Below are 17,685 nucleotides of genomic sequence, written 5' to 3' on the forward strand. Positions count from 1 at the left end.
AGCCCCTGCCGGGGCGGGCTGTGAAATTTCCAGTACGCAAATACGGCTGTGTGGGCCGGTGGGAGCTGGCAGCACAGCCAGACCAGGGGCTGCACCGGGGCTGTGCCGAGCTCGGGACGGACAGGACCGCGTCCCGCTGGGCCTCCGCTCGCTGCGGCAGCGCGGAGCTGCTGCCCCGGGCCAGGAGATGGGTGCAAATAAGTTAAACTGCAATAAATACACCGAGTTTAGCAGGGAAGGGGGACGGGCGCTGGCAGAACGAAGCCGCAGCCCCCCGAAGGTGCTGGGGTTCCCCTGGAAAAGCCTCATCCTGGGAGGCCGCTGCATCCCAACGGCACCTCCGTCCTCCCCTCCCTCCTCCTTACCTAATGGCTGATAAATATTAATTAATGTAACTATGCCTGGTAGAAATAACACCTGTCAGATCTGTCCCTGCGGGCTGCAGCCCAGGCAGGGAGATGCTGCTCTGAAGCATCTTCATCCACGGATGAAGACGGTTTCCCCTCGGCCGGGTGGGACGCCGCAGGGGTACCCGCAGCGCCTCGTGCGAGCCATGGGGAAGCCGAGGCAGACGCGGGGGCTCAGCCCAGCTCCCGAACCTCGTAGCAGAGATACGCTTTTGTTTAAATATTAAACAAGGGCGATGCTGCGCACAGATACCCGTGCACGGATGCCACCGCAGGGCCGGCCGCCCTGCTCGGGGGCCGATGGGCGGGGGAGCATCCCCAGCCGGATAAATATTAAATAGCGATAAATATTAAATAAGCAGAAGAGCCGGGCACTCCCGGGGAAGGTCGCTCAGGCTGGGACATAAATAAATAGGGCGCGGCGGTGGCGGGGCCGGGTGTCAGAGGCGGGCGAGGTGCCGCAGCGCCCGGTACGCCGTCTCCAGGAACCGCTGGAAGTTGGCCAGGATGAAGAAGCCGCCGACCTGGTGGTGGAAGTGGGAGGAGAAGGCGGGGAGGGGGCCCCGGTCCTCCGTGGGGTACGTCACCGTGGCCAGGCCCAGGTCCTCCATCTGCAACCGGGCGGAGGCGGAGGCGTCAGCTCCGGACCCAGAGACGCCCCGGGAGCGCGGCAGCGTCCCGGCGGTGCCTGCGGAGCTGGTGCGAGCGCGGGGATGCAGAGCCCCGTGTCCCCGCCCGTCTCCCCGGGGATGCAGACCCCACGCGTGCCCACCCCGTCCCCCCAAGCCCCCCATCCCTCCCTCTACCTGCTGCTGGATGTTGGAGGAGAGGTTGGCAGCGTCCAGCTGCAGGGTCTCCACCAGGCCGGCGTGCTCGGGCAGCAGCTCCAGGACAGCGGCCAGGGAGCCATGGTAGACACGGAGCCCGTCGCGGATCTGGCTGAAGCAGGCCTCCTGCGGGCAGGCACGGCGCGGTCAGCGGGGCTCGGCACAGCCCAGCCACTGCGTCCCGAGCCACGGCGGGCTTCGGGCTGCCCCAAGCAGCGGCAAAGCCACAGGGGGCTGAGACCGGCCAGCTCGTGGCAGGGGTGGGCTGCCCGCACTCACCGCCTGGAAGGTGCAGCTGTGGCATTGCTCCAGCGGCACCTGCGTGATGCCCAGGTCCTGCCGCACCAGCAGCAGCTCTTCCTCTTTGCACAGCTGGAAGGTGTCGCACTGCGGCCGAGGGGGACGGGGTCAGGGCGGCCGGGCGACCCCGCCGTCCCCCGTCCCTGGGGTGCGGGACTCCCCCACAGCCCAGCCAGGAGAAGGGAGGGGATGGGGTGGAGCTGCCGCCTGGTGAGATGGGGACGGGACAAGAGCAAACCGCAGCACGGCTGCCCTGGCCGAGGGGGTCCCCACGCGTCCCCGAGGGAGCAGCGGGGCTGTGCGTGGTCACAGCCCCCGCGGGTGCCCCAGGACCCCGGGGCTGAGCAGCGCGGCGGGAGGCCGAGGCGCAGGGGACGCTGCTGGCTCCCGCAGTGCCGATAAGGCTGGGGAGGGGAAGGTCACCTTATCTGCGACCCCACAGCACCCGCAGCCACCGTTCCCCCCACCGCGGCACCCGGGACTCACCACCACACGCTGCAGCGCGGCCACGTCCCCCTTGATCTTGCGGGTGAACTCGAGGTTCTTGTGCAGGAAGAGCTGGAAGTCCTGGTCCCCTGAGAGCTCGGCCAGCGGCGCCCCGTGCAGCACCCGCCACGGCGCCCACAGCAGCGCACCCAGCAGCAGCGCCAGCACGCCTGCGGGGACAGCGGCTCAGCGCCCACCCTGGGGACACCCCCGTCCCCAACCCAGCGCCGGGGTCTGGGCTCAGCAACCAGATGCCCCCCGGGGATGGCGGCACCAATGCAGCCTGGTGAAGGGGCAGAGACCCCCCAAAAGAGGGGACAGGGACCGGGCGCTCCCTGTGTCCCACCAGCCCCACGGCGCCGGGGCCACGGGGCAGCGGGCTGGGGGCTCCGGGTGTGCAGGTGCAGCGGGTGCAGCAAGTGCTGTGGGTGCTCGGGTGCAGGGGGTGCTACAGGTAGAGTGGGTTTTATGGGTGCTCTGGGTGCAACGGGGGCGGTGGGTGCTGTGGGTGCAATGGGTGCTGTGGGGGCAGTGGGTGCAGCGGGTGCTGGGGCTGCGGGTACTCACGGGTGAGGGAACACATGGTGCCCGGCTCGGCGTCTCCTCCTCTCTGCAAGCGCGGCCTGGCCCGGCACAGCTCGCTCCTGCCCCGGCTCTGCGCGGCCTCATCGATTAGGGCATTTATAGCGGGCTCCGGGGATTCACACTGATGTGGCAACAGTGACGATTGCCTCATTGTCTTAATCACCAACATGCAAATCCTGGGAGCCGGGTGCTCCCGGCCACTGCCCACACCTCGCTGCTTGCGGGGCTTTCCCAGGACCAGCGGGCAGCGGTGCCCCTTGGTGCGGCGACGGGCGCCCAGCCGGAGCCCTGGCACCGGGGCGGGTGCCGGGTGCTGGGACGGTGCTGGTGGCGGCTTGGTAACTCATTAACCCGCTCGCATGGCTCCCGCCTCGCTGGCCGGGCTGGCCAGTGCCCAGCGCTGCAGGGTCACTCGTGGGTGACCGGGCGAGGGGACGGTGGCTTTTCACAGCCAGCGTCCCTCTGGGATCGTCGCCATCCCCAGCCCATGCAGCCATCGCCCCCGCCCGCTGCCCGAGCCCCGAGCCCCGGCATCAGGGCGGGCGCTGGCGGTGTGACCTTCACGGTGGGGGAACCAGCTGGAGGTGGCCGAGGCGAGACCCCGTCCAGGCACCTGCCCAGGGCCTCGGCACCCTGGCTCAGCACCCCGGGGCCAGATCCTGTCCCGCTGGGTGCCACGGGGCCAGGCCGTGCGCAGGGTCCCCGGGTGCAGCACCGAGCACCCGGCCGCATCGGGGGGCCCCACCTGCCCCTTCCGGGAAGCGGCTGCCAGGGCAGCCCTGGAGCGGGGCCGGCTGCTCCCTGCCCCGCCGTGGCCCCACCACGCTGACGTGGGAATTTTGGCTCGTGCTGGTTCCCGCAAGTGCTTCCAGGATGAGCTGCTGGGCCGGTGCCAGCTGGGCCGGCTCCTGCCTGGCACGGGCCCGCCGGGCGTGGGAGGCACCCGCTCGACCCACAGCCCCCGGGCCTGAGGGGGGTCTGGGCAGGGGGGCCCCGGGGCAGCGCTCAGCCGGGGGTCTCACTCTGTGCCACCAACCCCCAGCCTGGGTCCCATCACTGCCCTCCTGCAGGCCCTGGGGACAGGGACCGGGACGGGACCCCCGTCCTCGCACGTTGCAGACCTTGGTGCGCACCGGGCCGGGCGGCACACCCGGCGGGGTACAGCCCGCGGGGTACAGCTGGCAGAGAGCCCCAAGCCCTGGGAGCTGCTCCCGCCTCCAGCTGGGGAAAGGAACCCCCGGTGCCTGCAGCCAATCCGTGAGCACCACCCAGGGCCTCGCCCAGCACGAGGCAGGTGTTAACTCTGAAACCTAACGATGACTTCCCTTCAAGACCTGGCAGCACTAAGTGTTCTGCCTTCAGCCTGTGTGAAAGGACCTTGGCAGTGGAGCCTGCTCATGTGATTTCCTGGGAGAACCACCCCCCCCAGCTCTGCCTTTGCCCTCCCCAGAGATGGGGAAGCCAGGGCCCTCCTGGAGTGGGTGGCTATCGAGGGGGCTTTGCGTGGTGTGCCCGAGCGCCTGGGGGATCACCTCGTTCCCTAGAGCGGAGCTGCCGTCTCAGCAGGTCGGTGCTCTCAGGAATCGGGGTGCGGGGGACGTGAATCAGCGCCTGGTGGGGCCCAAAGCCCCCGTCAGCTTTCCAAGGAAGGAAGTGGTGGCCGGACCCGAAACCCTGTGGGTGTTGGGGCGCAGGCAGCAGAGCTGGCCCAGCACAACCCCCGCCGGGGCCAGCGCTGCCTGGCCTGGCTCCGGGGACCGTCCCGGGCACCCGCCCCGCTGCGGTTCTGCCTCGTGGCCACTCTTCCTCTCCATAGGGCCCAACCCAGGCACTCTTGGTCCCTTCCTGGCATCTACCGAGAAGCGAGCGCTTCCAGGGTGTCCCTGTGTCCCCTGTGCCGGAGCCGGCACCCCGCGGTGCTGGCTGGGCTCTTGCCTTCCCTGCTCTGCCCTGGCTGGTGGGGTTTGGCCCAGGGGCGGCTCCAGCGCAGGAACGGGCTGCGTCCATCACCCTGGGGCAGCCCCACGCTTGACCCTCGGCCCCTGGCCGCCAGCCCCACATGGGTGTGCCAGAAGATTCCCAGATTTCCCCAGAGGATGAGCCCAGCTGGTCCCAGATGCTGGTGGGACCTACCCAGGGCAGCTGCACATCCCCTGTCCCCATCACTTCCCAGGGCCGGTGGCTGTGGGGGGCAAAAGGAGGGCCCAGCCTCACCCCCCCCGCCTTTCCCAGCAGGGTGAGGGGGTGGCAGGGCTCAGCCCTTTCCCCCTGCGCACAAACCCATGCTTGCGGTGCCGGTCCCAGTAATCTCTGCTCTGGCTTTTGTCTGCGGCAGCAGAACAAAGCTGTTTTCCGGGAAGAGGATGCGCGGGGCTGGAGCAGACAGTGTCCGGCAGTGCTGGCTGGGGCGCTCCCGCCCTGGCCCCGCTGCTGCCGGCGAGCCCTGGGTGCCCCTGGGGTCCTGGAGCACCCTGGGGCCGGTCCCAGCACAGCCGGGCTGTCACCTCCAGCCCCCGGGGGTGGCCTGGGCCAGAGCTGGTCCCAGCTCCAGTCCCCCACCCTGGGGAGGGAAGCAGGTACCAGAAGTCAGCCCCGCACCCCCTCACAGTCACAACAAACCCACGCTAGGAAGAGGCCAGGCTGGTGTTTTCCCAACTTTTATTTTAAAAGTCATTATTGAAGCTTAACAAAGTTTGACCCCGTTATTGTTGTGAGAGCTGGGGGCAGCCGCGGTCCCTGGGGAGCCGTGTTCCTGCCCGCCGCCTGCCCTGGCCCCGCGTCCCCAGGAGCTCCCAGTTCGTGGGCTCGTCTGCGCCTCCGCCGGGCTCTGCAACGACCGTGACCACAAGCAACCTTAAAAGAATGTTTGTTTATTAGGGAAGGGGGTTCCCGCCGCGGGTGGCAGGGGGACGGGAGAGCAGGGCCTGTGGCTGCGGGCCCAGCAGGGCCCGTGTCCCCCTCCCACGGTACAGACATGCAGGTATTTATAAAAGAAAGGCAGATGGGGGACCGGGGCTGCGTGGGGGAGCTCCGCCCAGGCAGCATCTTCCCTAGGGACAAATAAAAAAATACAGCCAGGCCAGAGGGTCACGGAAAACCGTCATCATCGTCCTCTGCCATCTCCTTTGCGAACTCCAGGTCCTGCTGCTCGCGCTCCCGGCGCTCCTGGAAGGCAAAGGCAGAGGTTGGTGGCAGCTGGGGGACGGGAGCTGCGTCTTCCCCGTGGCCTCGGTGGCTGCCGGGCTGCAGCACGAGCAGTTTCTGGCAGCAGGCTGCAGAGACCCAGATGAGATCTCACCTCTGCAGATTCCAAGTCCTTGTTATAAGATTTGGGTGGGAACCTCATGGCCTGGAAAAAAGGGAGAGGAGAAGCTCTGAGCTGAGAAACGCCTCAACTGTGCCCCGCTGTCCTCTCCAGCCGGGCCCGGCCAGCCCCTCGCCCGGGGACCGGCCGCGCTCACCTTGACGGACATGTTGTGGATGTCGAGGCAGAAAGAGATGCGCTGGTGAAAAGCCAGCTGGGGCTCCCGGGTGGAGTAGATGTCGATCATTTCCTTTGACTGGACGTAGCCCTTCTCGTGGTTAATGCTGGCCTCGATCACGCCATCCCGAATTGCCTGCAAGCCGGAGGGCGCGCGGTCAGGGCAGCCGCTGTCTCCGAGGGCTGAGGCAGCGGTTTAGGGAGAAGGGAGGAGCTGGCTGCTGCGACAGGAGCGGTGGGCTCAGGACACAGCGCACAGAGAGGGGACTTGGTGCCCTGAGCGTCCCCAACAGCCCCGGGAGGGGCCTCGACCTAAAACCAGCAACTGCCCCAGGAGGGGAGCGCTGCAGGGACGGGGCAGAGGCAGCCCGGCAGGAGAGCGAGGCCAGCTGCGAGAAACGGGGGCTGCGGGCAGCCCAGGACCCAGAGGGACAGCCACCTTGGCGACAATGAACTCCGCATCCTCTGGGCTGTCCAGCTGCAGCTTCTGGGCAATATCGGCCAGGGAGATGCGAGAATAGGAGAGGCTGATCATACGGACACCTGCGGGGGAGGAAGGAGAGTGGAGCCCCCCGGCCAGGCAGCCCCAGGCCCGCCAAGCCCACGGCACCGGCCGTGACGGGGTCCCCAGACACCACAGCGGCAGTCTCCTACCCGTCTTGATGACATTGTGCCTCAGACGAATGATCAGGGTGTAGGTGCCGTCGGCCTGGAACTTGTCCCCAAACTGATCGAGGACTTGGTTGAACTTGGCCAGGTTCCCGGTCCTGACGGCTGGAGGAGAGAAGGTGTTAACTGGGGAAGGAGCGAGGGCCAGGGCGTGGCGGGGAAGGCGAGGCAGGGCTGACTCCCAGGCCTGCCACCCCCTCCTCTTAGGAGCTGCCTCCTCCTCCCCAAGCGGAGTCTGCAGCAGGGTCCCATCGAGGGCAGAGGAGAAACCCCCACTGCTCCCCCCCCGCCCAGGGCTTCCCACTCCCTCAAAGCGTGGGACGGTGTTGGGAGGGCCCGAGCGCGGGCAGGAGCGGCCTGTCGTACCCTGAGTCAGGAGGAAATAGGGCATGAGCGACCGCTTGAGGGAGGGTTGTCTGAACTGGAGCCTGTCCGGGATCTCCCCGAGCAGCAGTTCCACCACGATGAGCAGCTTGTGCACCTTGAGCAGAAAGAGACCGTGAGACCCCGCGGGGCCCAAGCCCAAGGCAGCTTCCCCGGGGACCCAGGAGGTACCGGACCCCACAAGCGTTGACGCCCTTCCCGTCCCCGCTCACCGTCTGCTTGAAGCCAACAGCCGTGTGCTGCGGTGCCTTCCGCAAGGCGTTCGTCATGGTCCTCCGTGCCTCCGAGTACTCCAGCTGGATGGCCTTGATGCGCCCTGCGTTCACACGGGGCACAAGGCGTTTGGAAAAGCCACCGAGTGAATCCAACTGGATCCACCTGGATGGAGCTTCAAATCCTGCCTGGAAGCCCCATCTCCAGCTGCTCAAACAGGTTCTCTGGGGAACCAGAGCCCTCGATCTCGGGTGCAGCCCAAGCTGCCAGCGCTGTGCGGGACCCTCTGCATCTCACCTGTGTAATAGAGGTACCGAGCCCACTCGTTGTTGTTGGCCTGCTCGGGAAACACGGACTTGGAGACGAGCTTTTCTGCTTGGTCATAGAGGTTGTAGTGGAGATAGTTCCTCAGCAGCAGGTTCAGGAGGGTGGCCTGCCCATCCGCATCGTGGCGCAGCGTGGCCGTCCGTAGCCGGGCGTGCAGGAAGCTGCGGGAAAGGGAGAGAGCGTGTCTGGGAGGAGGAAAGAAACAGCCCTGCTCACCGGGGCGCGCGGGACCAAGCTCAGGGAGAGCCCGCAGGCAGGATCCACCCTACCTCCTGACCACGTCGAGTTTATTCAGGAATTCATAGATGCGGGAGTGGTAGTAATAACATTTTGCCACCACCAGGTCAAGGGCCCGGCGGTTTTGGGAACTGATCTTCTGCATCAGGTCGTCGGACACTTTCTGAGCCTGCAGGAGGGGAACAGAGGTCAGAGCAGAGGAACTGCTGCCTGGGAAGAGCAGAGAGACTGCCAGGGCTGCGGGACCGAGCCTGGGGGCTGCCTCCAAACACAGCTGAAACAAAGGGGAAAGCGTGGGGCCGCAGACAGGCAGATGCCTGAGGCTCTCCGGACCCTGCCTGGCGCAGGAGCAGCACACAAAGAGCTCAGCTTCAGAGCCAGCAGCTCGGGGAATCTCACCTCTGGGTATCGCTTGCTGTTCATCAGGTAGATGACGAGAAGCAGTTGGAGGTAGGTCTCCACTTCTGGCAAGAGAGGGGCTGAGGCCGCCTTCCCCGTCCGTGGGCGAAACTGCAGCTCAGCTTCCGTGTCCATGGACTGGGGGAGAGAGACGTGCTGCACCCCCATCCCTCCCGGCCCGCCAGCGTCGCTACCACCCGCCCAGCGCTCCTCACGCCCCCGCCTGCAGCGAGGCCCGTCCCCAGCCCGGTGACAGCCCTGCTTGAGGTGTGACAAGAGAGCCAGCCCAGGCTGTCGGCACTACGGTCCCATCCCTGCCAAGAGCTGCAGCGACCCGTCTCATCTCACGCGCGCTCCCGAGCGGCCAGGCTGCGTGTCCCAAGCGTCCCCACGCCCTCGGTGCCCTCCCGCCCCACGCAGCGGCACTCCGGAGGCTCCTTGGTGCAGGAAAGGCGTCCCCTCCGCAGCCGGTCACCTCTCGCCATCCCCTGCCGCCGTACCTCCTCCAGGAAGCCGAGGAGGAAGTCCCGCATGGTGCTGTTGGAGGTGAAGAAGCCATTGATGGCTTTGTGAAGCACGTTGGAGTTGAGTCGGCGGGAGGTGGAGGGCAGAGCCCGCAAGGCACGCAGGACGTAGCGCGGCTCCTTCCCCGACACGGCTTTCTCCAGCTGCTTCACGTGCTCTTTGATATCTGCGGGAGCACAAGGGATGCGCCGTCAGCACGCGTCTCCCAGAGGCCTCTGCCGAAGGATGCACCAGAGCGAAGCCGGCGCCGGGATCTCTCCAGGTACGAGGTGCCCCGTCCTGCTGCTGTTGGGTCCCTCTGGCCGCTCGTGGCACCGGGGCTGGGTGGCCCCAGGGCCCTGCGTGACCTGACCTGACCCCGCGGCCATCCCCGCTCGGAGGAGGGGGCTGGAGAAGACCCCTCCAGAGGTCCCTTCCCCCTCATTCACCCGATGGGCTCCAGCCCCCCTCTGCAGCCCCGTGGGGTCCCACCACAGCATCTCTGCGCCTCCCCCTGCCCTCACAGCCCATCCTCACAGGGACCCTCCCAGGGGTTCCCCCAAAAACACACCTCCCACCTCCCTTTCCCTCCCAGGGCCCCCCCAACTCCTTTTCCCCACTGCGATCCCCCCATTCCCCTCCTCCCACACGCTTTCCAGCGCCTCTCCCCCATGTACACCACCACCCACCTTCCTTCCCCCGCACTACCCCCTCCTCTACAACGATCCCCCACCCAGGGCTCCCTACGGCCCCCCAGCCCCCTCTCCTACAGCGATTCCTCACGCACACCCCCCCGCCCCCGAGCTGGCCCTGGTCCCTCCCTCCCTCATGAGCCCCCAACCGACACCCCCACCACAGATCCCGCTACAGGGATCCCTCTCCGCTACCTCCCCCCCCAGGGACCTCTCTCCGGTGCCCCCCCCAGCTCCCCTCAGCCCCGGCCTCCCCCCATCCTCCCTCACCCTCCAACGTGATGGCGTCAAGCTCCCGCTGCGGCTGCCGCTCCCCGGCCGTTTCGGCCGCCGCTGTCTCCTCCTGCATCTCCACGTCGGGGGGGGCGGGCGGAGGCCCGTCGGGGGGGGCCTTGGCCTTGTCGCCGCGGCGGCGGGACGCGCCCTCCTGCTTCATGGCCGGGCGCGCCGGGCCGGCCGTGACACTGCAACAACCGCGGGGCACGCCGGGAGTCGCCAGGCCCGACCAGCCGCACCGGCCTCGCCGCCAGGCCCGTGCGGTCGAGCGCCGAGCACGACACCGGTCGGCTCCTTCCGCCGCGCCCGCTCGGGTATTTCCGCCACACTCTCGGGTGTTTCCGGCGCCCGCTCGGGTATTTCCGCCACGCTCTCGGGTGTTTCCGGCGTCCGCTCGGGTATTTCTGCCCGCCGCTCGGCTGTTCCCGCCCGTTTCGCCGCGCATGCGTGGGGCGCTTCTCGCCTGCTGCGCCGCGCTGAGGTGAGGTGCGAGGTCCTGGCGCTGCCCGGGCTCGGCTGCGGCCTCTGCCCCGAGGAGCGGCTGCGGTTCCCCCGCACGCCTTTGAGGGGCTTGGGGCCGGGGCTGGGCTCCCCTTAGAGCTGGTGCAGAGCATGGCCAGGCCACTTGTGCTGGCAGCGGCCCCAGAGCCGTCAGTGACCACCCAGGTAAGCAGTGCTGCTGAGTGCACCCCCTTCCCCCACGAGCCTGAGGGGAGCCAGGCCTCCAGGCAGGCAGCACTGCTGAGTGACTGAAAATACCCACAGATTAAAAAATTGCATTTAAGAATGTCCAGTTGTTCAGTAAGAAATTATTATCTTTATTTATAAAGCAGTTATCAAAGTAGTTGTAACATTGTTCTAAAATGCTGTAATTATTGCTTGCTGCTGCTGGTGGGGTGTGTGATGGAGGTGCTGCTTTACCAGGTGTACATCATTAAAATGCTCTGAGATCCCACAGCTTTCCAACATTTAGCAGCTTATTGAGTCACACCTGACCAGAGTAAGTGAATTATTGCTGATTTATTCCTTTGTGCTTTATTGATTGTGTAAGCAGCTGTATGCTAGCATTTTTTAGGAAAACTAGGATCACATAAAGTGCAACTGACAGGCTAGTGATTATTTGGGCTAGTAGCTTTTTCAGTTGGCACTCTGCATTCATATGGGGGGAAAGGAAAATCAATTTTGGTATCTGGCTTCTGGCTTCCGTAAGGAGGTTTCTTGCCTTAAGTCTGCTTTTCCTACTCATTTCAAATCAGCACTGAGCATGAATAAGGAATGCCTCACCTATGTAGGAGTAAAGTTTGGAGAGAGAAACTGGCTTGCAGAAAGAGACTTTCAAATACATTGTCAAGTGATTCCCTTTAAATCATCCCTGATGGGAGGACATGTGTAACCTACTTTGAGTTACTCAGAAGATCGAGGACATATAGAGACGCAGTTAGGGCTGCTAAGGCTGAGAAGTCGTCTTCGGTACAGACAGCAGATCCGTCTTCCTGGAGCTTCACTCCACTCATCTCAACCATTGCAATGGTTAATTTTTGTTCCTCCTCTCGTGGGAAGGAGAGCAAGCGGGCATCCACGCTGAAGGGCCCCTTCTGGAATTCTATGTTGCATTGCAAGATGCTCTCAACCTTTGCAAAAACAACAAAAAAAGCAAAATCAGTATTTTAATACTCCCATCTGTGGAAGTTGTTAAGTAAGTAAATGATCTCTTTGACTTGTGAAGTGCTTTACCATCTTACAGGCGCACTGAGTAATCCATGTTTATATATGGGACTTTTCACCCTGAAAGGCTATCATGCTCATGTATTTGCTTCCCAGTGTCTTGTGAATTAGTTATGTTGAGGAATTTAAAATTGTAGTGTGTGTTTGTGTTGTTTTTTTAAAATCTGGAGCCAAAGAAGCCAGAAAATTCTGACTACCATTTCAAGAAAAATGGTAGTCAGCTGTGTCCAATTCAATGTTTATCAGCAAAACAGTTGCTAGAAATCTTAGGTCTTCATGTCTTGGGGTTATTTCTCTCAAAGTGAGTATTTTGATCCCTGCCAAGTTTGAAGCAACTATTCCTTCCCTTCTTCCCAGCGTTACCTTAAGTTGTGATACTGCTACCTATATCATCATCTAAGTGTTGCTTTACTTAAAATAACACACCTCACCACCCCTTCATTTTGAGCCAAATGTGATGCATGTTCTCTCACCAGCTTAAGCTGTTGGGACACAATCTTCTCTTCCAAAGACTCTAGCAGTAGCAGCAGCTGATCCTCCGTTAGCTCTGCAGAGTTAAAACAGGTTTGTACCAAAACCCCACCACCAATGTTTCAGAGGCAACTGGTGAGATGTGAAGGGTGACCGTCAACTGTCTTGCGGGGAATACCTGTTTGGTCAAAAGTTCTTCAGACATTTTAAACTAAATTATTAGTCCAGGCTCCCTGTGAAACAAATACAGCTGTTACTCTGTACAGATGACTATAACATCGAGTAGAGACCGAGGGGGTTGAGGGGAGGTTCACACCATGTTTTGTCGCGGCCTTGGGAAAAGAACCCTGGAATTTGCAGTGCTTGTTCTGTAAGGTAATCTTGCCGTCTTTACCCACATTTTAATTCTGATTTGAAGCCCTCTTCTCAAGAATCCCCTTGTGCACGCTGTTCCTGGACCAAGTGGTAATTTGGTGTCATGCTCCTGGCGGTCGCAGCTCTGCGACTCTCCAACTGTCACTTGAAGAGCAGCTGCTATAGACAGGTCTGTGCTCTCAGCATAAGCCACCTTCATTCCCACAACCTAAGAAACGATTTTACGTAAATCCTCCACAAGACTCTTGCGCTCTGTCACATTTCTATATTCTGCTAGGCTTGTCGGTAGGAATGCTCTTAATATATTCTGGTACTACTGGATTTCTCTATTAAAACAGCCAGAAAGCCTTACCATCTAACGCGTCAAGAGTGTAGGTGATTGCTCTTGCCAGCTTAAGGAGGAGATGTCTTGAAGAATGCTGTAAGGTGCTCAACAGGTCTTTTAAGTCTGGGCTTTCTGTTTTCAGCTCACAACTATCAGTTTCATCAAGAACTGCTTCCATCTAAGGGGATAAGAAAAAGAAATGTCAGGATTTAAGAGAAGAGGCTGCTGATAGTCCCTTGCAGTCTAACTACAGAAGCATATGAACAGTCATGTAATATGTGTCTCCCTTCCCTAAGCTATTTACGAGGCTGTAATTGAGGCTTTAGCATTCACACTGGCTCCAGTTAAAGACAGAATATGAAATTTCAATGGTTTGCTACCTTCAGGTAAATCTGCTAGGCTATATTCGGGACATACTTAAGCAGTTGATTCCGTCCTGAGCACCTCCTTTCTCTGTGTGGTGACGAAGACCAGACAGAGGTGCTGAGTGAAGGATTTTTGGATTGATAGTTGTAGTGCAGGAGAGATGACTTCTGGGGCAAGGGCTATGATCATGGATGTCTCTGTATTTATAAATCCTGGCAGTAAAAAGAACTTTACTTACTTTGTGGGTCAGTTCTTGAAAGAGGTTCCTGTCTCTCATCGCAGCTTTGATGGCTTTTAAAAATATGTCGCGCAGCTTAGAATACAGATTGGTGAGAATTTCACAATTCTCTTTAACTTCTGCCTGCAGTACTCCTAACTGTCCTTGTGAGAAACCTGAAAAGCAGAAGGAGTCCAAATATGTCACTGGTAAACTACACAATCCCACAGTAAGTTCCCTGGCATCCCTAAATTTAGAATTTGAAACATTTCTGTGAAGGTTTTTGAAAGCGATACGCAATTTTGAGTTGGACAGTTGTCATGGCTCAGGTAATTGGCAATACTCTACAGTAAACACATCACTTTTGGTGGTTTGTGTTTATTCTGAGAGATTCCATCTTATCCAAAGGGAGTAAAAGTAGTGCAAGTGGAAGTAGTAGAATACATTGCTTACCATTAGATATGCACAGTGATCTGTCTTGATAGAAATACATTAGATCTGCAAAGAGGATAAAAAGGGCATTGCTGATTTGGAAAAATACTTTAAGCTGGATAGGTTTGTGGTTTGTTTTTTAACCAGTGGTGTTTTTAAGGCTGAAGATACTGGTATCCCAGGTCTGAAATCTCATGTGCTAGTGGTAGGTCAGACCGGTGTTTGCATTCTTCTCCAGTGCATCTGTCTTCTGCCCGTTCACTTAAAACTTGTTATTCTTAGACCTCGTTCCCTACTGTCATGTACCTTATGTTAGGGTCTGTGTTGGCCAATAAGTGTGTTAAAATACAAGTAAATTAAAATGACAGCTTATACTCAACAAGATCCATGCAAGTGTGGGAAGCGCAGAGCATAGGGGAAGCAAGCCAAATGCAGTCTCTAAAATCCTGCAGCAGGTTTTGTGGATCTCAGTCCTCTCTTTCTTTACCTATCCAGCATAAGCATCTTTTATGCTAGTCTTCCCACTGAAGGGTCAGCCACCCTTTTTCTCCCTGGCTCTTTTCTCCTGAGTAGGAAGAGAAACCAAACCAACCCTCTGCCCTCTGTGCCATTTTGCAACAGGAGCTCTGCAGTTCCTGAAATTTAGAGCCGAGACTTTCAGTGTCTCTCTTTCATTTCCTTACCAACCCCCTCTGAAAGTGCATGTCTTTCCCAAGTAGCTCTTTTAACTTGTGTAGTCTGTGATTTCTGTCAGTCGTACTGGATGTATTCATGTCCTTGTGAATGAGCTAAGGGTGGCTGTGAGGCTGAACTTCTGATACTTCAGAAGATGTTTTTCCTCTTTTGCGTTGTTTCCTGAATGGAGGCGTTGGTAGTTTCTGAAAGTTACTTACCCCATGATCCATCTCTAATGTCCAGCGGGATTGCCTTGAAGGCCAGGGTGCAGCCCTTGGGTATAATTATGCCTTGTTTGTTGTCTCTGGAGCCCTGGTCAATGAAAAAAAAAAAAAATCTGTTACTAGGCCTGAATGGTGTGGAGATGTTTGGGAAGGACTGACTCCTGAGGCTGAAGAGAAATCAAACCTTTGTAGAAAACTTGATGTAAAACTTGGTCATGAAGTTCCCCTCTGCCTTGGTGCATTCCTCGTAGCTGACCTCCTCTGAGGTTTTTATTGTTTCATGAACCACATGTAAAGTTTGTTCTTTTTTCTTTAGTTGTCGAATGAAGGAGTGATTCACATTTATTTTTCTAAAGGAGAAAAAGGATGCAATATCCTGGCTAAAAGTGTCTGGTTTTCTGTGAATTATGACAAAAGTACTGTAGCCTGCTTAGAGCCAAAAGCCTTATGCTTGCCTCCTTTCACATTACATGAGTACATGTAAATATCACAATATAAGGGGCTTCTGGGGGGAAGAAGGTGGTGGAAAATGGGCTGCAATTCCTGCTGTCCTCAACGCTTTCCCCTTCTATGTCTGAGGGGGACTGGGGCAGCGAGGCCTGACAGGCCATACAGGTGATCTGTCCCGATCTGTACGCTCCTCTCCAGGTACAAACCGTGAGAAAAGATGGCTTGAGTCCGTGTTGAGGTGTTCCCACTTTCTGAACTACAAAGAAAACTATAAGCATTACAAAGCTGTGTAAGGAATCTTTATGGCCTCTCTTTCCTGTCCTCCAGAAGTATGCATAGTTAGGGAGAATGCGTGCTCTCAGGTCTTAATCTTGGGTTTTGGCTGTTGAAAAACCATTGCGTGATCTGGTGTGGGGTAGAGGAGGATGACCGGAGGGTGCATTCTCCCTTTGTGTCTGCCTTACCTTTCTGTTGTCAGTGCCTGAAGTTTTGGTACTGGTATGCTGCTCTTCTCCAGCTTGATGGACCACTCTCTGGACGAGGAGGCACCTGCTTTCATGTCTACGCTTGCAGAGTCAACAGGAAAGCTTAGATTCGCATCAACTTTGTCACTGATGCTTTTTTTGACTGTAAATTGCCCTGAATCTTGACCACCTCGGTTGGGAAAGAGGGACTCTGAAATAATTCGATGCATTAGCTTAAGCATAATTACACAGACTCAATATTATAACTATTGTGCACACAAGAAAGATGGAACATGGTAGAGTTCAGCTGCAAATGGCCCAAATGTTTTGTCTATGGAAATTGTGAACTGAAGATTGATAAATGTGGGCTTTACCTGTGCTTTTACTGTCTTCTCCAGGCAGCAGCACGTCATCGAGGCTGTACCCTGTCTGTTTGTAGGGGGGATGTTTATGGAAAGTTGTTTGTCTGTCTTGTCTCACCAGACAGAGGGGTCTGAAATGTTCATGGTCTATGATGCTGTGAACTGGGACCAGGTTTCCGCTTGGATCCATTTGATTTGCTATGGACTTGGTGACTTTTTTAAACATTCTGCTGTGGCTGGATGAATTTTTGAACCAAAGCGAAGTGTACTTGTGCCTTAGGAAAGAGGCAAGACAAGTTAAGCAAAATTACTTGAAATACAAGCAGAAGGTTGTAACAAAATATGTTACTTTAATAATTAGAACTTTTCAAAATCAATAATAACCTGAAAGAGCCCACATTAGTACAAAGAAACAAGTTTCACAGGGTTGTGTATAAGGAAGCATTTGGAGAGGTAGGAGGACAAGCTGTGGCTTGCGAATGAGGGTTGTTTAGGCTCATCCCCCTTTGCGGACGAACTCCTGGTCATCGTGCGGACTCAGCATGCAGCTAGCAGTTTCAGAGGCTACTGATCTTCATGCTGGAGTCCATTCCTGTTCTTTCAATTAAGACATTTTGTTGCATATAGCAGTACATACCATAGTAATTTTCATTGCTAAATTAGACATTGCTCCTTAAAGCATTTAGGACCATGGTAGGTCCTAGGTTAATCTTTAATTAATGCGTTGCCCTGACGTAAGTTTAAAAAGAAAAAAGCTTGAGCAACTTCTTGCTGTTTTTTACTGCCTCAGCGTTTTCCCTGTGCATCTTTACCTGGCAGACAGGAATGGTTTAGTATTGTTTCAAAGGAGAGCATTAGAAAAATGATTTTATTGAAGCCTTACTGCAAGGAAGTGAAAGTGTTGAGAGGTGAATGGTAGGTTGAGGGGGGAAGTAGGAGAGCTTGTTCTATGGTAAATCTCCCCCAAAATATTAAAAAATCATCCCAGCGCAGCTACTTGGGTATGCCCTGGTGCTCTGCCTGTATCCCCTGCAGAGGAGAGCTGGGTGTTTGAGGGCAGAAACAAAATCAGTGTTGGTTTCCTGTTGCAGCTTGTTTTTACTCCAAAGTCTCAGTTTTGCTTCCTGCTTCAGTTGGCGTACATAAGACATGATGAAGAAGAACTTGGATCTATAAATGGAAAAACTTCTGTACTTACTGAGAAGAAGAAAAGCGTGCAGGTCTTTCCCCTCTTCTGCACCCTGCTTTGTCAAGTCTTGTTAGAGAAGAGATGCTGATCGCTGTTTAGAGTTCAGATGAGCGGATTGTGGTAGGGATATCTTTCCCTGTCCCTAATGTCCCACAGAAGTCTGAAAAAAGAGATTGACTTAGCCCGATTCTTCCAGAAAGTAGAAAGACTGTCACATTGCAAGGGATGGTGTGTTGTGTGCGGTGGAGCTGGGGAGGGGAAATAGTCTCGTGTGCTTAATGTGGGATCCTTTTAGTAGTACCTACAGGAAACATTCCCTTGGGAGACTTCAAAAAGAGATTAAAAACTAAACAAGAACACTTAACAGATGGTTTGCTCCACCCGTCTTCCATACCAAAAGCTCTTAAAAATGTACTTGCCTGTTTGTGGAGTGAATGGCTTCTCATCTACTGTCGGTGGGCAACGTGCAGAGCAGTCCCTTGTGCGTCTGAAGTGATACAGCGTCTTTAAAGCAGCAGGGCTGGGGAAATGCTCTCTCCCCGCCTTTCCGTTCAGAGATCCGGAAACATTTACTAAATCAGGGTGCAGAAAGCCTGTAGCTTGCGTAACTCTACCTCCAAAAA

The 17,685-nt window shown here is 57.5% G+C and overlaps 3 protein-coding genes across 3 annotated transcripts; all 3 read right to left on the reverse strand.

Moving 5' to 3' along the window:
* Positions 1 to 847: 847 nt before the first annotated feature.
* CSF3 (colony stimulating factor 3) lies at positions 848 to 2,603 on the reverse strand. The gene is made up of 5 exons (XM_072886140.1): positions 2,588 to 2,603; positions 2,021 to 2,190; positions 1,514 to 1,621; positions 1,214 to 1,360; positions 848 to 1,018 (listed from the first exon to the last, which is right to left on the reverse strand). The coding sequence occupies exons 1-5, from the start codon at positions 2,601 to 2,603 to the stop codon at positions 848 to 850; spliced, it is 612 nt and encodes a 203-aa protein (XP_072742241.1).
* A 2,643-nt stretch (positions 2,604 to 5,246) lies between these two features.
* Positions 5,247 to 10,011, reverse strand: PSMD3 (proteasome 26S subunit, non-ATPase 3). The gene is made up of 12 exons (XM_072886015.1): positions 9,782 to 10,011; positions 8,816 to 9,006; positions 8,316 to 8,453; positions 7,949 to 8,085; positions 7,650 to 7,840; positions 7,352 to 7,455; positions 7,122 to 7,236; positions 6,741 to 6,860; positions 6,526 to 6,629; positions 6,067 to 6,222; positions 5,904 to 5,954; positions 5,247 to 5,770 (listed from the first exon to the last, which is right to left on the reverse strand). The coding sequence occupies exons 1-12, from the start codon at positions 9,945 to 9,947 to the stop codon at positions 5,693 to 5,695; spliced, it is 1,551 nt and encodes a 516-aa protein (XP_072742116.1). The 5' UTR covers positions 9,948 to 10,011; the 3' UTR covers positions 5,247 to 5,692.
* A 1,104-nt stretch (positions 10,012 to 11,115) lies between these two features.
* On the reverse strand, positions 11,116 to 17,196 carry GSDMA (gasdermin A). The gene is made up of 10 exons (XM_072886010.1): positions 17,072 to 17,196; positions 15,886 to 16,148; positions 15,512 to 15,722; positions 14,782 to 14,947; positions 14,592 to 14,685; positions 13,720 to 13,764; positions 13,288 to 13,442; positions 12,711 to 12,861; positions 11,986 to 12,059; positions 11,116 to 11,418 (listed from the first exon to the last, which is right to left on the reverse strand). Exons 2-10 carry the CDS (start codon positions 16,097 to 16,099, stop codon positions 11,182 to 11,184), a joined length of 1,347 nt encoding a protein of 448 aa, XP_072742111.1. The 5' UTR covers positions 16,100 to 16,148; positions 17,072 to 17,196; the 3' UTR covers positions 11,116 to 11,181.
* Positions 17,197 to 17,685: the final 489 nt, after the last annotated feature.

Source organism: Ciconia boyciana, chromosome 22 (genome assembly GCF_034638445.1).
Source record: "Ciconia boyciana chromosome 22, ASM3463844v1, whole genome shotgun sequence".
Lineage (NCBI taxonomy): Eukaryota > Metazoa > Chordata > Aves > Ciconiiformes > Ciconiidae > Ciconia > Ciconia boyciana.

Bases quoted from the DNA above. Each gene is read 5' to 3' on its own strand.
- PSMD3 (XM_072886015.1), bottom strand. From the start codon at position 9,947: ATGAAGCAGGAGGGCGCGTCCCGCCGCCGCGGCGACAAGGCCAAGGCC. The intron at 6,861-7,121 runs GTACGACAGGCC...TCTCTCCTCCAG, and splicing joins CTATTTCCTCCTGACTCAGG to CCGTCAGGACCGGGAACCTG. The intron at 5,771-5,903 runs GTGAGATCTCAT...TTTGCCTTCCAG, and splicing joins AGGACTTGGAATCTGCAGAG to GAGCGCCGGGAGCGCGAGCA.
- CSF3 (XM_072886140.1), bottom strand. The intron at 1,622-2,020 runs GTGAGTCCCGGG...CCTCGGCCGCAG, and splicing joins CCGCGCTGCAGCGTGTGGTG to TGCGACACCTTCCAGCTGTG. The intron at 1,019-1,213 runs GTAGAGGGAGGG...GCCCGGTTGCAG, and splicing joins CCTCCAACATCCAGCAGCAG to ATGGAGGACCTGGGCCTGGC.
- GSDMA (XM_072886010.1), bottom strand. From the start codon at position 16,099: ATGTTTAAAAAAGTCACCAAGTCCATAGCAAATCAAATGGATCCAAGC. The intron at 13,443-13,719 runs GTAAGCAATGTA...TCTGCTTTTCAG, and splicing joins ATCACTGTGCATATCTAATG to GTTTCTCACAAGGACAGTTA. The intron at 12,060-12,710 runs GTAAGGCTTTCT...TTAACTCTGCAG, and splicing joins CACTCTTGACGCGTTAGATG to AGCTAACGGAGGATCAGCTG.